General features: G+C 43.6%; 1 protein-coding gene across 4 annotated transcripts in view; it reads left to right on the top strand.

Annotated features, from left to right (window-relative positions):
* Positions 1-660: 660 nt before the first annotated feature.
* Positions 661-17,319, top strand: part of LOC146962653 (protein PHTF2) — a 41,884-nt gene continuing 25,225 nt past the window's right edge. For all 4 annotated transcript variants that reach the window (XM_085769489.1, XM_085769486.1, XM_085769487.1 and 1 more), the window contains exons 1-3: positions 661-840; positions 5,631-5,690; positions 14,960-15,040. In XM_085769489.1, the coding sequence (XP_085625615.1) occupies positions 14,996-15,040 (45 nt within the window). In that variant the 5' untranslated portion in view covers positions 661-840; positions 5,631-5,690; positions 14,960-14,995. The remainder of the gene's footprint in view (positions 841-5,630; positions 5,691-14,959; positions 15,041-17,319) is intronic.

Here is a 17,319-nt window from a genome sequence, read left to right as displayed (position 1 = left end):
GTTACGTGACGTCACGTATGTTTAACGTCTGCCATTCGAGGGTCCGGTGCTGCGTTCGAGACGACTCGGAACTCGAGTGTTATCGATTAAAATGCATTTTTTTTAATCGATGCAATCGATGTTTTACCATTGACGGTGTGGTTCTGTACGGGTGCGGATTGTTGTGGGAAGTCAGGCAACTGATTCAACGGAGAAGTCGGGGTAGATTGTTTTAAATCTGACTTTCCCGAGTGGGAGCTCCGACTTCGATTGCACTTTTTCACCTTTTTCAAGTAGGAGGTCGGAAAAGATCCGAGTTCCGAGTTGTCACAAACGCAGCATAACCGTAAAGTCCTTGATAAAAGCGCAAACTCGCTGAAAGTTTGTTCCTGTAGTGAATCAAAACGTCCGCTAGAGGTGAGTAAAGTTCTTTTAAATCCTCACATTGGTCGTGTATTTGACATAAGACACCGTGTTGCTACACGATAAAGGAATCGGAATGTGTTATAATATATATATATATTTTTAAATTTCACGTAAAGTTGATCGAAATAATGAAGTCAGTCCGATAAAAAAAAACGTCGTCTTCTGCCTGCAAACCGTTAGCGACGTTTATTGGCTTTAAAATGTGTCGGCGCCTGTACGCGGTGGTTTACGGTCATGAGCTGAAGTTGTGTTTGTACAGTGAGATACAGAAGGGAAAAAGCTAATGCTTCAAACATCGGCGAGCAGACAGACACTCAGCATCTCCTCAACACAATGGACAAGGCTGGCAGGCTCAGTGCAGCGTAACGCACGTCTACAGAAGAAGCCACCGTGTGGGTCTGCGTCTTGTGTGTGTGTCTGGTCTCCGCCAAAGAGGTAAGGCTTTGCACGGTGCGTCCGTCCGGGCAGCAGTGGCCGGGATTTGAGCCCTTTAGGCACAGCTGTGTGGGCTCTTTGTGCCTGCCGGTAGCTTTAGCTAACTGTGTAGCATGACAAGAGCTCGGAGCACACACAGTGGAGGTGGAGCGGAGGAGGAGGAGGAAGGTTGTTGTGTGTGAGCTGGACCTGAAATCACCGTGGCTCCATCTGCATGTAGGCTAGCTTCAAAATTAGCTGCCTCCTGAGAGATTTACAGCTCCGCACAGGTCGTGTCCTTTTTTGGACTGAAATACACATAGTAACGTTGTCACTATACGGTTTCACTACTGTGTGTGCTCAGTGACTCTAATGTTACTGGCTTATCTGACAATAACATACTTTAAACACTCATTATCAGCCTGTTATATTCCCATTTAACCACATTATTATTCGCTTATAAACACGTTCATCTTTCCACTTGATTCTACCAGAGCTGTGCCTCACCATTATTTCCATTACAGGATTTCCTCATAATGTTTTATTGAAGAGCTGCTTGGGCCACCTTGACTAAATTGTTGGACATTTTTAAAACAAAACACATTAATCTCAAGGGTAGACAAGCACAGCAAAAACAATCTGGTTAATGACTGGGGATTCTGTTTGGTCCATCATCTGCACACTAATGTGTCTGGTTGGTTTTCCACCTCAGCAAAACACTCAGGTTTCTTTGAGTTAATGAGCTGCACTTAAACTATGGCAAACATTGCATGGCTGGAAGATGACTTTTTACCAACTGCATAGTTTGTCTGGGTGGGTTACCACCCTGGCCGAACAATTTCCTGATGGAAAACCTTCATTATTGATTGGACTGCTGGCCTGTTATTTTATTGGCCATTTATTTGATCTATGAAATACCTGGAGATAATGAAAAATGTCAGTCACAGCAGAAAGTGGTGTCTTTTAATTGGCTTGAATCATGCAACACTGGGAAGTCCTGAGTTAGTCAACAAATGGATGTTACGTTAGTTAATTTTTAATACACTAAAAAACGTATAAGATAAATCCATTCAGCAGCTTAGCCTTACATTATTCAACCAATTTATTAATCAACTAATTGTTTCAGATCTAAACTAAAATCTGCTCCGCCAATCCTCACCACTAACATCACACACCAACTTCGGCCTCCTGTACCCGTTGCGTGCCACCGTGGTGAAACTGTCGCAGCCATCATCAGGCGATCAGGCTGGCAGTTTGGCAAAGGCTGTCTGGTTATCCAACATGATTTGCCATCCAGCCGGTCTGTCTCTTCCAGTGTCTGACTAACGCTGTCATCACTCACCCAGATTTTCCGCTGCAATTGTAATTTGACCTCTAAATTAACCCTGCTCCCCGCACTGGCACAGTCCTGTACGATTCCCAAACTGCTAACGAACATCAAAGACGGATAAAGTTCTTTCATCTGTCATCCAGTATTGTAAATATAAAGTATAGATTTCCAGTGAATCAGAATATCTCCGTGCAGGCTGAGGAAGTGGAACAGATCAGACTACATATGAGTAATAAATCAAGTCATAAAGCACAAAACATAATTGACTAACTGCAGTGTCATCTACTGTTTCAGCCTCATTATGTCTGGACTGTGGCTAAGGTATCAATGTATTTGTTTCACCTGAGGGATGCTGGGAATGCAGTAAGACAGCAGCACTATGTAGACATAATATTCTACCATTTCAAGAAGTACTGCACTATAAAAAAGAAAAACCTCTGAAACCAGAGCCCTGTTGACGTACAGTAGTCCAACTGCAGCTAAACATTACAGACTGCGGGTGGGAATTAAGACGTGTTCATCGGAAAAGAGTTGTTAGTGAGATTAGAGATGATGTTTAATCAGTTGCTAAGAGATGCTTTTGAGCAAGGCACTTAAAACGTAGCTGATCAGAGTTTAACGACAGGAAACTGTGGCGGCAGCAGAGCATCAGCAAAAGTTTGCAAAAATGCAACGTGTTTTGTTCCTGTTGACAGACGGGAGATGGAATCACCGTGGTTGTGTGTTTTGCACGTTGAGCCATGAGCTGGAGGACACACGCACGCACACACACACTGTGGAGGAGGCTGCACAGCGTGTGCGACTTTGAGACATTGATTGACTGATCAGTTAAGCGAGAAGTACTTGTTAGTCGACGTAGCTGTGAGCCGTTCTGCAGCGTTGGTGAACTGGAGGTCAGTCAGCGCGCTCCGATGTATGCTGCCTGCCTTGGTATTTGCATAAACATGATGCATTGGCAAAAAATGAACTGTAGTGGTTGACTGACTGCCTGATTGAGTCTGTGTGTGTGTGTGTGTGTAACTCTAGCACCCACAGTCAGCTGTCTGACCAGCCAGTTCCTTTGTATTTCTTTGTTCTCTGTGTCTTCCTCTCTCTCCCTCTCTTTATTTATCTCTCTCTCTCTCTCTCTCTCTCTCTCTGTCTGTCTCTCTGAGGAGCTCTCCTCTCAGACGATGCTCTTTTGTGTAGTGCAGCTTGAATCTGCCTGCAGAGCTGGTTACATCATCAGCTGCAATACAGTTACATCACACACTAGACTGCCGTATCATCTTATGTTATAGCAGCAGAGTGGCCTGGCAGGACAGTGATATAACTCATAGAAATAAACCCATTATGGTGCCGAGTGCGAGCGGAAAGGTCACAGAGGAAAGCACCACATCCCAGAATGAGCTGCAGTGCAGCAGCAGGTCGCGTTGCCGATAACGTGCAGGGTGTTTTGTCGAGATGAGCTGTGAGACGATGTGAAATCTCCACCTGGAGCATGTTGCATCTGGACCCAGTCATGCTTTCTACTAAATACTTCACTTTTATTTAGCTCACGACCACATACATATGGAGCACAAACATTAAACAATACCAATAATCGATTAGAACGGTTAGAAAAAACAAAAAAATCACCTAAACAAAGGAAGGACGATCTTCAAAAAGGCCCCTCATTTATAAATAACTTGTAGTTTATCAGATTGTATTAATAAAATTAGACATAGATGGGCGATTTACATAATATTTTTCTCTGAAATTCATTATACATGGACAAAATGTGGAATTCATCGCCAAGACACAGTTATCATCACAAAGATTACAAAACCTCTGGCTTCTAGCCTTTATACCTTCCCCCCAATGACTTTTGGCATTCTGCTGTTATTCACTCTAAAATTACAAATGGCCTGTCTAAATGTTTGATTTGGACACAATGCATACTTTTCTAATTTAAACTCTTTATAAGCATGATGTCATGCTACCAAGTTGAAGTTCACTTCCATGTTTTGCAATTTGAAATGCAATTTTGCAATTTCAGATGTAAACGCCATGCATGCCCTCTGCATGCTGGTTCACAGTGACTCTGTCAGGACTTCCCGGGACATGTGACCCATATGGAGCCATACGATAATGTTATCAGTAACACCTGTGCTTTTCCTACTTTGACAAGGCCTTGTGATGATGATGTGTATTTGCATCGTAGCGCTGCAGGTACAGATCCTACAAGTTTTGCAGGTCAGACTTGGCTATTACCAACGTGGCATATCCAAACAGGTGTTATCAGTTATTGTGTCTCTGCTTAAAACCGAGCTCATGCTGAGATTGGAACGATAAATCTGTCACACGTTCAGATTTATTTGCATCATATCTCTGATTTATTTTTGACGTAAACGCTCCACAGCACTTCTTGATGGCTCTCTGCAGCGCTGCCTGTCTCCAACCAGACTTCTAACAAACACTCTGATGCTTGTTTGGTGTTTTTATCTCCATCTGAGGGAAACATCTCTATTACTGCAGCCTTTGTCAGGGTTTTAGATAAAGAGCGAAATCTTTCCACAAACCCACATCTGGAATTGCAGGCACCTCGCTCAGGCTTCGTTGCAGTTGTGGTTGTGGTTTTTGACGAACAGCGTTCAACCCTTCCCTTTCACAAAGAGGTCAGCGTGCAAAGACGTGTAAATGAACGGGTTTTTTTGTTCTCTTTGAGAGGTTTGTCCATCAGCTCTCGCTTTTACGCAACATTGACTTTCCCAGTGTAAAGAGCAGGACGTGTCATTTACGCGCCGTGGTGCTAATCATTTAGCGACGGCAGTGTAACCTCTAACTTCCAGGCGTTGGTGCGACTGCAGACGTGACGTGAGTGAAGTTCAATCTAAGCTGTCTTGCCTCGAGGCTTCAGGAGGCGTTATTGATTACCTACCTCCTCGTTAGGCTGTCATCATCAAGAAGGTCGGACCGGGGTTGAAGTGACAGTGACGAAGATGACATTTTGGCGATAATCAAGATGAGGATGATGAGAGAGGAGGAGGAGGAGGAGGAGGATGACAGTGATGCTCGCTCGGTCTCCTGACTTCCCACAAAGAGCTGCATTGTTATAGGAAAGGTTGCTGCCTCATGTTATCCATGATTATCTCTCAGAATTCACGCTGTGTCCAGAGGCACGGCGACGTGTGTGTGCGTGTTCGGAGCAGGTCTCACTGTGCAGCTTCAACATGTCGACTAATTACGCACAATTGCACAGCGTCCACAGGAAGCTGGTTATTCACAATGAGGTTAGACGTAATTATCAGTCTGAGTGACCAGAAAGAGGCTGCTCTTTCCTGACTGACTGGCTTTACTAGTATGGGAGAGCCTAAGGCGCACACACACACACACGCACACACACACACACACTCTCTCGCGGCTGTTGATGCTTTGAATCTCAAATGTGATCATCCCTGACCAGACATTCTTGACCTCCCCTCTCTCGCTCTCTGTCTCTCTTTGTTTGCCAAATGTCCAGGTCCTGTCCTAATTTGGTTGTGAGGACAAAGCATCGCTCAGCCACACGGCCGGACCAGAGGTGAGTCCTCTCTATGTGTGTGTGTGTGTGTGTGTGTGTGTGTGTGTGTGTCTGTTTTGAATTCATTGTGTGTTTACTTGTTGTAATTCCCCACCCCACAAACTCCACATAGTCTGTTTTTGTTTGTGCACCACATGCTTCAGCACCCCTTGTTCTGTTGCCGTGAGGGTGTCAGCTGCCTGCACACACACACACACACACACACACACACACACACACACCCACACACCCTGCTTGGACAGCAACAGCCCTTCATGAGTACCGTTCATTATGTCTGAGAGTCGGACAGATGGAGAAATAGAAGAATGTGTAAAAAAAAAAAAAAAAGCGATACTTCCCTTCTGAGAAGAGCACAGGAGGCAAACAGGGCTTTTTTAAAAAATGTGTGTGTGTGTGTGTGTGTGTGCAGACTAAACCTAGGTACAGCCAGTCTGCAGCAGCAGTGTGTGTTCTTTCACTTCATGGTCAGTGTTCTCCTCTCCAGTAAATACTAGGGGTGGGAATCTTTTACTCACAATTAGATTCGATTCTGATTTTTGGGGCTACGATTCGATTCAAAATCGATTATTGATTCAAAACGATTTGATTCATAATGATTTCTGCTTCAGTCTATCGGTGTGCAAAGGATCCTCATGATCTACTCCAGTCTGCTTTGCAAGACAGAATGACTAAAGTGTCTTTTTCACATTTATTAAGTTTTAAACATGTATCCATGCTTGGATGGAAACTGATGCATAAAAGCAATATCACATATTGCTTAAGTAACAAAATTTTGGGACATTTTATATCGAGTCTGAATCGTATTAAATGAGAATTGCGATTCTTATGTGAATCGATTTCTTGGCACACCCCTAGTAAATACCCACCACCCACACAGTTGGTCCAGGTTTATTTCATATTATCACATTACATGCATGACCTAATTAACTAACTCTGGCCGGACCAGAGGTGAGTCCTCTGTGTATATGTGTGTGTGTGTGTGTGTGTGTGTGTGCTGAAGCCTTGTATAGGTCAAGGGTAGTGTTGTTTGCTGTCACTTGAGATTGTCAGGGAATCACCCTACATGATGGAAAAACATGATCTCCATGTCTCAGCCACCCCTCCATCACACACACACACACACACACACACACACACACACAGAATCACTCTCAGAATCCCCCCCGACACCTTCGACCCTTCATCGTTGATTGCACAGCATCATGTGTCTTCTAGGCATGCTAACACACACACATACACACATATACTGTCTTACTTACTGAAACACACACACATGCACACGCGTGCACACCCTCGGCCCAGCTCAGAGATGTAACCTGCACCCCATCATGAAATATAGAGTAGCCAGAGAGAGAGGGAACAGTTAGTGTTACACATCACGAGTTGTATACCCGCCTCATGTTGGAGGGCTCAGACTCTCGTGCTCATGTTTTCATGGCTCTGCTGCTGTCAGTTTGTATCAGAAGCAAAACAGATAGAAAACCAAACCAGTCTTCTGCTTTCTGTTCTGCTCTGTGTGTTTTTGTTCTCACAGTTTGAACTGGTCCATCTAACACCAGCTCTGTGGTCAGACTCCGATAGCGATCATCAGCGTCGCCTCAAGCTCAGTTTCTATCTGAACGTGCCGTTCCTGACTTACGGCTGAGGAACATGCAAAATATTCTATTTTTCCTAAACAGGGAATGCAGTGTGTTTTCTGTTTTGTCGTCCTGCGGCCCGACAAAGAGGATTTCTCAGTGCTAGCCGTCGCTCCACGAGCAGCAGCTCACTGAAGGTCAGCCACATGTTTGTGTTTGAGAGGAGGCTCGCAGCAGATAGTGAGAAATTTCACAGCGTTCCTGCTGCACATACACACAGTAACTACAGGCTGACACACAGGAACCCCCCTCCCTCTAAATTTCAAACCTGACGTGACTCATTTCAAAGTTTATCCAGAGTGTTAACACCTCTGATGCTGCTGCTGCTGCTGCTGCTGCAGCGGACGGAGGAATAAGGGAAGTTATACAGTTGCAGCATGTCACAACCATACGGCTGCCCTCACTGACCCTGATGGGTATCTGCTCTGAACCGTGCAGCGCTATAAACTCCCACAGATAGATAGATGAGTCATACTTTTAACATATAATTGAAAAAAATCAATCCTCTGTTTGAGCCTTAAGATCTAATGAAATCATTGATCAAATCTTTAACAGTGATGTGGCAAGTCAGATCAATGATTGTGGGCTGACGTAGGTGAATCTGTGACGGCTGTGTCAGTTAATCTTCACACCTCTCACTTGTTAAGTAGCAACGTGCTGCTCTGATACTGTGAAGCAGGTGGAGGATGTGACCGACCATCAATCACCTGCTAAGATGAACCAGAAGGATCCTGATTGGATCCGTTCTCATTATCTGTGCAGCGTCCAGATGATGTTTGTTTTAACAGATGCTTCAGTTTTGTCGAAAAAAAAGATAGACGAGAAATTCTCTTTTAGTGAGAGCGTCACAGATCGAGCTACTACAACTCAGAACTGAAAAATGCTTCTGGTTACATGAAACCACCCAAGTCATTTGCAACAACACAATGAAAAGAGACTGTGTGTGTGTGTGTGTGTGTGTGTGTGTGTGTGTGTGTGTGTGTGTGTGTGTGTGTGTGTGTGTGTGTGTGTGTGTGTGTGTGTGTGTGTGTGTGTCCTACACTGCAAATGAGAAAAGCTGCTGGGTGTCAGATTAAAAAGTCAGAGGGGTGGCAGCAGGTTTCATAAGCAACAGCATCAAATCCTAGGAGAATTAAAAACAAAAAACGTCATGACAAACACACACACACGCGCGCGCACAGTTTCCAAACACACACACCCACGTTCCATTATACACACTCAAAACACACACTTACACAGTCACCACCACACCCTCACTCTCAACACTCCTCTAGCTGTAGTGATTTTTAGCCAAGTTGAAGATGGTCTCTGTCTCTGACTAACACACAAGGTCACTGCAGAAAACTCCACTGTTAGTGTTACATTGTGTTCATACAGCCAGTGAGCAGGTTGCATTCATGGTGCTACAGGCTGATTTGTGTGATTTTGTATCGGTATCATGATTTATTTCACCTCCAACAGTTTGTGTTTTCTGATAATGGAGTCACAACCATTCACACAAGACTAGAATTGATTTATATTGTCGTTCCCAGTGGAGGTGAAGAAGCTTGATAGCAGAGCTGAATCGACTGAGACACGATTTTCCCCCGTCTTCTGCAACAACATGATTCATTTGGAAAACAATTGCGATTTGGCTTCATGTGAGTCCTCAGGCAAGTTTGAAGTGCAGCTGTTTAAATGAATCTATGAGCAGCTTTTAGAAGGTAAATGGCTCGAATATTCCTGAAAATACTGCCTTCTTACAAAATTGGATGAAAGGGGGTAAAGTAAATGAGACATTGATCAATATCAGGAAAGGGTCGATAAGGGTTGATACCCAAAGTTTACATTGACCTTCTACATATCTGTCATAACAAGATTTAAATATAGAAAGTGGGGGTGACCTGAGTAAGAAATAAACATTCCTCATGAGGAGAGGAATAAGAACAAGGTCCCACTGCTTTATTTCTGAGATACACAGCTCATCTGTTATTACATGAAGGTCTTCACCTCAGTCAACAACAACCTTTAGTAGGGGAAATAATTTGGAGTATTGTTCACCCCCCCACCCCGACGGAGGCAGCTAGAGGACACATTGATGTCACATGTACACACACACACACACACACACAGAGGGACTCTCTCTCTCTCAACTGTTTTCTGCCTGTGACCTTCACTCACATTAACATTCATACAGTAGCTGCGACAGACATATGGCTAATTACACTCGACTGTTTCCTGCACACACAAAGAGGACACACATGTGCACTCTCGCACCCAAACACCCACCACCCACCCACACACACACACACACACATGGGCACATAAAGAGCCCTCATATAAACTGTGCTCTACATAATACATGCTGTCTTACTTGACTGCTCTCTCTCTGTCTCCCTTAAAATGGGTCAGCTCATTGGTCAGACAGACTTGGCACGCCATAGAGCTGCTGACTGTGTGTGCGCGCTGAGTGTATTAATGTGTGTGTGTGTGTGTGTGTGGTTGTTATCGCCGTTAAATTCTTTGCAAGCTTTGTAATGGGGTGCGTTCGTGAACAAAACTTTCTTGTTGACATGAGTTTGCAGCCACCAGAGCTACTGTTAAAAATGAAATGAAACGATGAAAACATGCGATGAGAAGCACATCAATTAAAAGCTCAGTTGTTAGCTGTAATCATATATTTATCACCAGTACAGGAAAGCACTGTGTTTTTGTTTTTTTTGGATGTCTGAATTCTGCTTCCTCTGATGAGAATATAAGTATAATGTGTGTGTGTTTGTGTGTGTGTATGTCTGTCGTCTGGGCTCCGTTCCCTAAATACCATTTAGCAAACCACAATGTATTTTGGGAACACTGAGAGTGTGTGGTTTTGGAAAAAGTACGTTAGGAAATAACTCCCTGCCTATTTCTACTTGTTATGTTTTCCAGCATTAATGACAGTTTACAGCTAATCCGGCCTATGTAGCCGTATTAGGCAACCATGATGTGTTTGTGTCTGATGGTGTGTGTGTGTGTGTGAGAATCAGCGTTGCCTTCACTGAGCTATGATGGAGGGATTTTTGAGGCTTTGAGTGAGTGGCCTGTTTTTGTTATCACTGCCTCTGGGACAGGGAGGATTTGAGCTCTTAAATCTGCCACAGAGTCTGAGAGAGTTACAACCAGGAACGCCGCCGTTTACGCCGCCAACCCCCACTAATGACGGAGCGTCGCGTCCGCAGGTCTGTGTCTAGTGATGAATGCGCGGTCGTGCTTACCATTGTCGTTTTTTTGGCAGTTGCGCAATTTGACGGCTTGTCACTGGTCGACAGCTGGAGATGTTGCGCGACAGTATCAGGACAGTAAAGCCCTTTTTTTTACCGTGCACTTATATATTATATTATTACATAACAAATTCCAGAAATCCTCCAAATATTACAGGATAATTATAGCTTTCTCTGCTCGTGTGTGTGTGTGTGTGTGTGGTACAATTCATCAAATAACCAACAAAATATTTGGTTAAAACAAGAAATAGATACAGTCTGATGTGTAGTTTCATACAAAGATATTTATATTTTGAGGTGAATTGAATAGGAAACGTTAATGGATACCATCAGTGTGTTTTTGTAACCGTGTATAGAAATGTAACATTTGGAGTTTAATGTGTTTCAGGGGAACTGGCTGCTTCCCCCTGTGCTGCTCCTGTCATTCCTGTGAAATGAATGTTTTACATTCACGTTCCTCTCATTGCAGAGCCAAACTAATAAATCTCTGATGGAGCTGTGAGAACAGTGTGTAGATGTGATGTGGTGTGGTGTGGTGTGTTGGGACGGGGCAGTGACGCTCATATGTGTGTGTGTGAAAATAAACCCATCTCAGTGTTTATGATAACAGAGGAAGTGGAACAGAGAATACTTGTCTTGCTTTTTCACCCTCCACATTGTGTTTGCTCTCCGCATACAGCCTCCTTCCTCTCTTGATCCGTCCTTTCCTCCGCCACCTCTTCACTGAAGTTTTAATATTAAGCCTTTCATTGACTCTGTAAAGCCGTGGACTATAGTGCAAGCACTGCACATAAAAGAGAACAAACCAGCAAAGACACCACTTTTTTCTTTTTTTTTCTCTCGCTTTCGAATTTGGCTTCAGATCCGCTTCATTTACGTGATCACAGATCGAGGGTAAGAGGCAGCGTGGTCGCGACGGTCCGTGTGCTCTGTGGTTTATGGCAGGAATCGTGTGGCTCAGCAGCGGAGGATGGAGGGAGGAGTGATGATCGTAATTGTAGACAACAGCAAGCTACAGACTTTCTTCCTGTTGCTAAAAATGACTCTTGCCTTCTGGGGCAAAAGTGCACGCACGCACACACACTACTGCAGCTGTGCGAGCAGCATGCAGCAGCACTTATAGGTTAAAGAACTGAGTGCTTTGCAGTTTTGCATTAGTCTGCTGGTTTTGTGTGTGTGTGTGTGTGTTACTCTACTAGCAGACCGCTGTGATGTAGAAACAGGTCACAATTGGCCCGAGCAGAAACTTTTGCCTCCTTCCTGCTTTTGAACTTCACACTCTTCACATTGACACACAGCTTGGACCCGCTCCACCGCAGCTTTGAGCACGAGGAGGACGTCGACTCACTCTCACACTAACACTACTCTTTTTCTAAGCGGCAAGTTTATCACACACGCGCACGAACGCTAGGTGTGTCGGTTCGGAGCTGTTAACCATCCTGCTGTATGAGCTGGATTTCTGAAGAAGAAGAAACTGACACACAGTGAAGCTTCAATGGAAAAGACGTATGAAAATGAAGGTTTTCCAGTGAAAAAAACCTTGTTTATTGGGAATGGAAGAGTCAACAGGCCTTCACATGCAGAGGAAAATATCTTTGGTGGGTTAAATGTTCAAACCTGAGTCAGTATGCAAAATACATGGCAAAAAAAAAACTTCATGAAGATGCTCCGGGGAGAAAAAAAGCATCTCATTTTTTGGAAGGTTTGACTGGATTGAGTCATATTTACTGGACTTGCTCCCGCTGCCTGCTGTTTCACCCTGGCCCAAAGCCACTGCCCTGCATCTCTCTCCATCTATCCACTCCTCCATCCCGGCCACTCGCTCAGCAGGACGGTGCTGCACTTGCATAACAGGGAAAGAGATGCAAAGAGACGGAGAGACAGAGGAGGAAGGAACAGATGCAGAGGCAGAGAGAGAAGAGCGGCTAACCGCAAAGACTCCATGTTTTTTCATCTCTCTGACCACATCTTCTCCTTCACTCGTCCTCCTCTTGACATCATCCTCTTGACACCTGTGCCAATTCACTTGCAGCCTTTGTGTTGATACTGTGTGTGTTTCAAAGACATTTTATATCCAGATTTATGAAAGAAAATATCTTTAATAACATTTTACAAACAATGATGAAATATCTCACTTGTTATTCTTCGGGTCAAGTAACTCTTCCTGCTCTTAACCACAGCAAACAGCTCACATCACGTCCATCACCAGAAGATCCTGTTTCAAAGACGACTCACTGTAACACTGACACACTGCAGCCTCCAATATAAACTGTGGACTCAGTCGGGTTGGAGATTAGTAGTAGTAGTAGTAATAATAGTAGTAGTAATAGTAGCGCTTCAGGTACAACTGATCATGAAAATATGGTCAGTCATGAATATTAGCACAAGTTGTCTATTGATTGCATCTGGTGATATAACTGCAAACATGAAAGGGATGTAGTTTTGTCAGGTTGTAGTCTAGTGTCCCTCTACCAAAGAATTGAAAATGTCTGCTAGACAGTTTGCTCCAGTTTCCTCTTGGGAACAGTTTGAGATACATCATTCATCCGTCACCTCTACCACACGTATGGACAGTTTAGAGTCGGCCTAGTCTGCATGTGTTTGGACTGTGGGAGGAAGCTGGGGAACCCTCACAGGTACAGAGAGAACATGCACATTTCCACAAAGAAAGAGTCCCAGGGTTTGGGAATCAAACCCAGAACCCTTCTTGCTCTTAGGTGACCATTGCACCACTCTGCCACCCTGCGTAGATCAGTTCAATTAAAGGGACAACGAGGAGTTTCTATTCGGTTATAAAAAAGTCTCACGTTAATGTGGATGAATCTCTGCTACCCACACTTGTTAATGGGCCCATTTTCGATAAATATATCGTTCTGTCTCTATCGTTATTTTGTTATTATTAGTGGTGGCGGAAATGCTGGTCGAGCCGACCAGCGTTTCCTTCGTGGCGAGTCATGAGAATAACGCAGCCAAATCGCCGTTTATGGTCGGAACTACGACGGTATGTGAACCTCTTTGAACCTCTGACTTTAATTATTCATGAATGAAAACATGAGTCCGTCTTGTGCCGGTCAAAGAATTTTACGGTGCGGAGGCTCATAAATGTAGTGTGAAAACGCTTCGCTTTTCCAAAACTCCTCGTTGTCCCTTTAAAGATGCAGTGTGTAAAAAAAAAAAGGGGGGGGGAAACCATGATATCTAGCATTCAGATTCTAGATCGCAGCGTTCGCTCGCACTCACCCCTCCTGTCGGCAAAGTGACGGTGAGGATAAAAAGATGTTAACCAAGACTGGGACGACTGGGAGTATTTCAGGAGCATGGAACGATGAAGTTAAGATCTAAACTATTTTACGATATATCTGCTGTTTCCTACTCCTTCTTTCCTTCCTCCTTCTTCTTCGTTGGTTTATTTATGAACGTGAAACTCGCTCTCTGGCTGGCAGGATTTTCTTTTCAGGCTGCCGTACAAACATGGCGGCGCAAGATGGCAACACTCTCTAAAGCAAGACCATTGCTATAAAAGAATAATTATGAGGCTACAAAAACCAAACGAAGTGTATTTTATCGCGACTATACACTTAAACAAATATATTCACACTGGACCTTTAAATTAAAAACAAACCTTCATTTAGAGGTTTGCACCTGTATGATCCTCAGTTTTTATGGTCTACACATCACCAGCAGAATAACTCTATTATTGAGATATTAAAATAATCGAATATTCCTCATGACCTTCGGGTCAGGAGATGTGAGTGCTCTCTCTCTCTCTCTTTTTTTTTAAAATTTGTTGTCATAAAATGTGAGATTTTTCAGCCTGACTTCGTCCCTCTTCTTGAACTGCACACGACCTTTGAATCTTTCAGTTTTTTAGTAATTGCTAACTACATTTACAACAAGGCCCAAGGAAAAAACCATTCAGTTTACAGAGTCTAATCAGTAAACGTGTGTGTGCGTGTGTGTGCGTGTGGGTGTTTATGATTCAGCATACTCCATGCAGGCTCATAGAAAGACTGCCTTTGTTTATGTTGTAAGACGGGTGTCAAGGGAGACAACGTGATCGAGTGATGGACTTCATTAGGGGTGTGTGTGTGTGTGTGTGTGTGTGTGTGTGTGTGTGAGATTCAGGGGAAAAATGATGGAATGAATAGACATCAATAGTGTGTTCGTGTTTGTGTGTCATGTTTTCTAAAAAGGCTGAGTAAACGCCTTTATACTAATCAGCATAAACAAGTGTGTGCAAGTGTGTGTCCCTCTTTCCCTCCCTCCTTTGTGAGTTGTCAAGACACACCTGCCTACCAGGTATATAGACCTCGGTCCTCCTCCCTCACCTCATTACTCCCTGGCTCACACTGCTCTCTCTCTCTCTCTGTCGCTGTGTGTTTTGTGTTTTCAGTCTAAGATGCCCTAGGCGGGGAGAAGGGACATGTAAATGGCTTCCAAAGTAAAAGATGCTGTGGTGTGGTACCAGAAAAAGGTAAGATGCTGTTCATTCACACTAAAATGTACACACTTATTTTGATTTTGTATATTTGCTGCTTATCTAAAAAAAATAATTGATCATTTCCAGTCATTTAAAGGGATAATTTATGTTTTAAAAGCAGCTTTTGCTATATTGACTGTATTTTAACTTGGGCGTTGTGATATCGGTGTCACACAAGCGCCAAAGGCCCTCATCACCCAGCCAGCGCTGATGAGCCTACCTGGCTACACGTGTGTTTACACATACACACACATGGATGTACAGATGCATCAATGTATGAAGAGACTCCCCAGGCACCTTCTTTACTTTTCTTTTATTGTAAAAGTATCAAAAATGTCAGTATCAAAAAGTTTTTTTTTAAAAAGAAAACAGGCAGAAGAAAGATGGAAAATAGAAAATTTGACCTAATTTAAAAAGCAAAACAAAAATTCTGGTTAAATGATAGTATATGCTGAAGATCTGTCTGAAGTGCTGTTAAATCATGCAGAATATCCTGTAGACATTTAAATTTTGAATGGGCAAAATCAAGAAGATGCAGATTGGAGTTGATCTCCTGTATGAATGATAAACCAACTAATGTTATTACGACTTTAAAAGTATAAAACAATAACTTAGCAACCATGAAAAAAGACATGCACTTAATAAAAGGGGTTCAAAAAGAGTTTCTGCATGTAAGAGTGAATTTCTTATTTACTTTTTGTTTCTGCTCTTGTGTAATATAAAATTTTGAAACTGACCTCAATGTTGTTAAAAAAAAATGCTAATGTGATGCAGGCTCACTGTTAACCTTTACATACACAAAACTATATACATTATTGATGGATTGTTTTAAGAAGAATTCAGTCCAGTGTGCGCTGAAAGGGATGTTACAGTTTAAAAATAAATGGCAGATTAGTCTGTGGTGGCAGTGCCGTCTCTAAGTAGCAACTTCCTGTCTAGTATACACACTCTATAAATACAGCTGCTATAATCTCACGTGTTCTGTTGCTGTTCAGTTTCTTTCCTTTTGAAAAAGAAAGACAGAAGAGACAGAGTTACAACGGACATTGTGATATTTGAGCGAGCAGACCCCTATTGATCCATCGGTGTGTTGGCAGTCAACCCTGCGGCCCTGTCAGCGGCGGCAGCAGCAGCAGCGGCAGCCGAGTCGGGCCGCTCGGCACAGTGTGAAACCGGCCCGGTGTTGTGTGTCGTCTTGTTCCATGGTCTCAGATATCAGATCCTCTGATGGACTCCAGCTCTGCCCCCCACCTACCCTGTAGCTCTCAGCTTACACCCCGGCTCTCTGTCCTCACAGACCTGTCTCCCTGTCGTTATGTTGTGACCCCGTCCGCCTCTCTTCTTGCCCTGTCTCTCAGCCTGTTTTTTTTTTATTTCCTCTACATCCACTCTCTCTCTGATCTTGTGCTGGCACCTGGCAGATGGAGGCAGCAACAGAGGCTTTCACTAGAATCAGATCACTCTAAACACTACTTTGTTTGTTTTTCCTTATTTTGGTTTTTAGATTTGTCCCAAATTTTAGTCGCTGGTAACAATCGAAAGGTTTCAAGTCTTCAATTTGGTCTTAGATCCATAAGATTAGTCTAAGAAACTGGATTAAAAGCTTGTCTGGGCAGAGGCTCACCACTCACTGCAACTGCTGAGTCATGACTGAATGGAGCCCTTCCTAAGGAGCAGATGACTCCAGTCTGTCCTCAGGGCTTCTGCACCTCTGTTATGAGGTTGTTGTTTTTTTTCTTTTTCTCCTGCCTATCTGAGTGTAAATGAGACGCGACACGGATACTCCATTGCAGATCATGTTTGTGGATTTCCCACGTCATAACCAAGGCCCTTCTTGTCTGAGCAGTTTGAGTCACCAGGACAAGAAGATTTTTTATTTATCTCCAACTGTTACTTCTATCCCTGTGCATCCTGGGATCCATGAAAGTGGTCAATAACACAGCAGATATAGCCAAGGCCTGAAGGGCAGAGGCAGGCTTGTATTATAGTCCCTCTTTGACTTTGCTAAAAATACGAGGGCGAAACATACTCTGAGGTTTGGCTTTAAACGAACACCTGAAATCCCGCCAAATAAAGAAGCCCAACCCTCGGGAGAGTATTTAAGTGTGCGTATTTTTAAAATGACTCCTAACTGGCCTCGTGTGGTGGAAAACAGCTCGCGTTTGTTCCCTTGGCTCACACCAGTGGTTTTGGTGTGTTGTGTTGTGTTGTGTTGTGGATGCTGTCATTGTGATGGAATCAGAGTGAGGACGAGGGGCTGGTCTCACTCCAGG

Source organism: Trachurus japonicus, chromosome 23, assembly GCF_045865225.1.
Source record: "Trachurus japonicus isolate A0001 chromosome 23, Traja_1.0".
NCBI classification, from domain to species: Eukaryota; Metazoa; Chordata; class Actinopteri; order Carangiformes; family Carangidae; genus Trachurus; species Trachurus japonicus.
The sequence above is the reverse complement of the archived record's forward strand: the minus strand, read 5'-3'. Positions and strand labels throughout refer to the sequence as shown.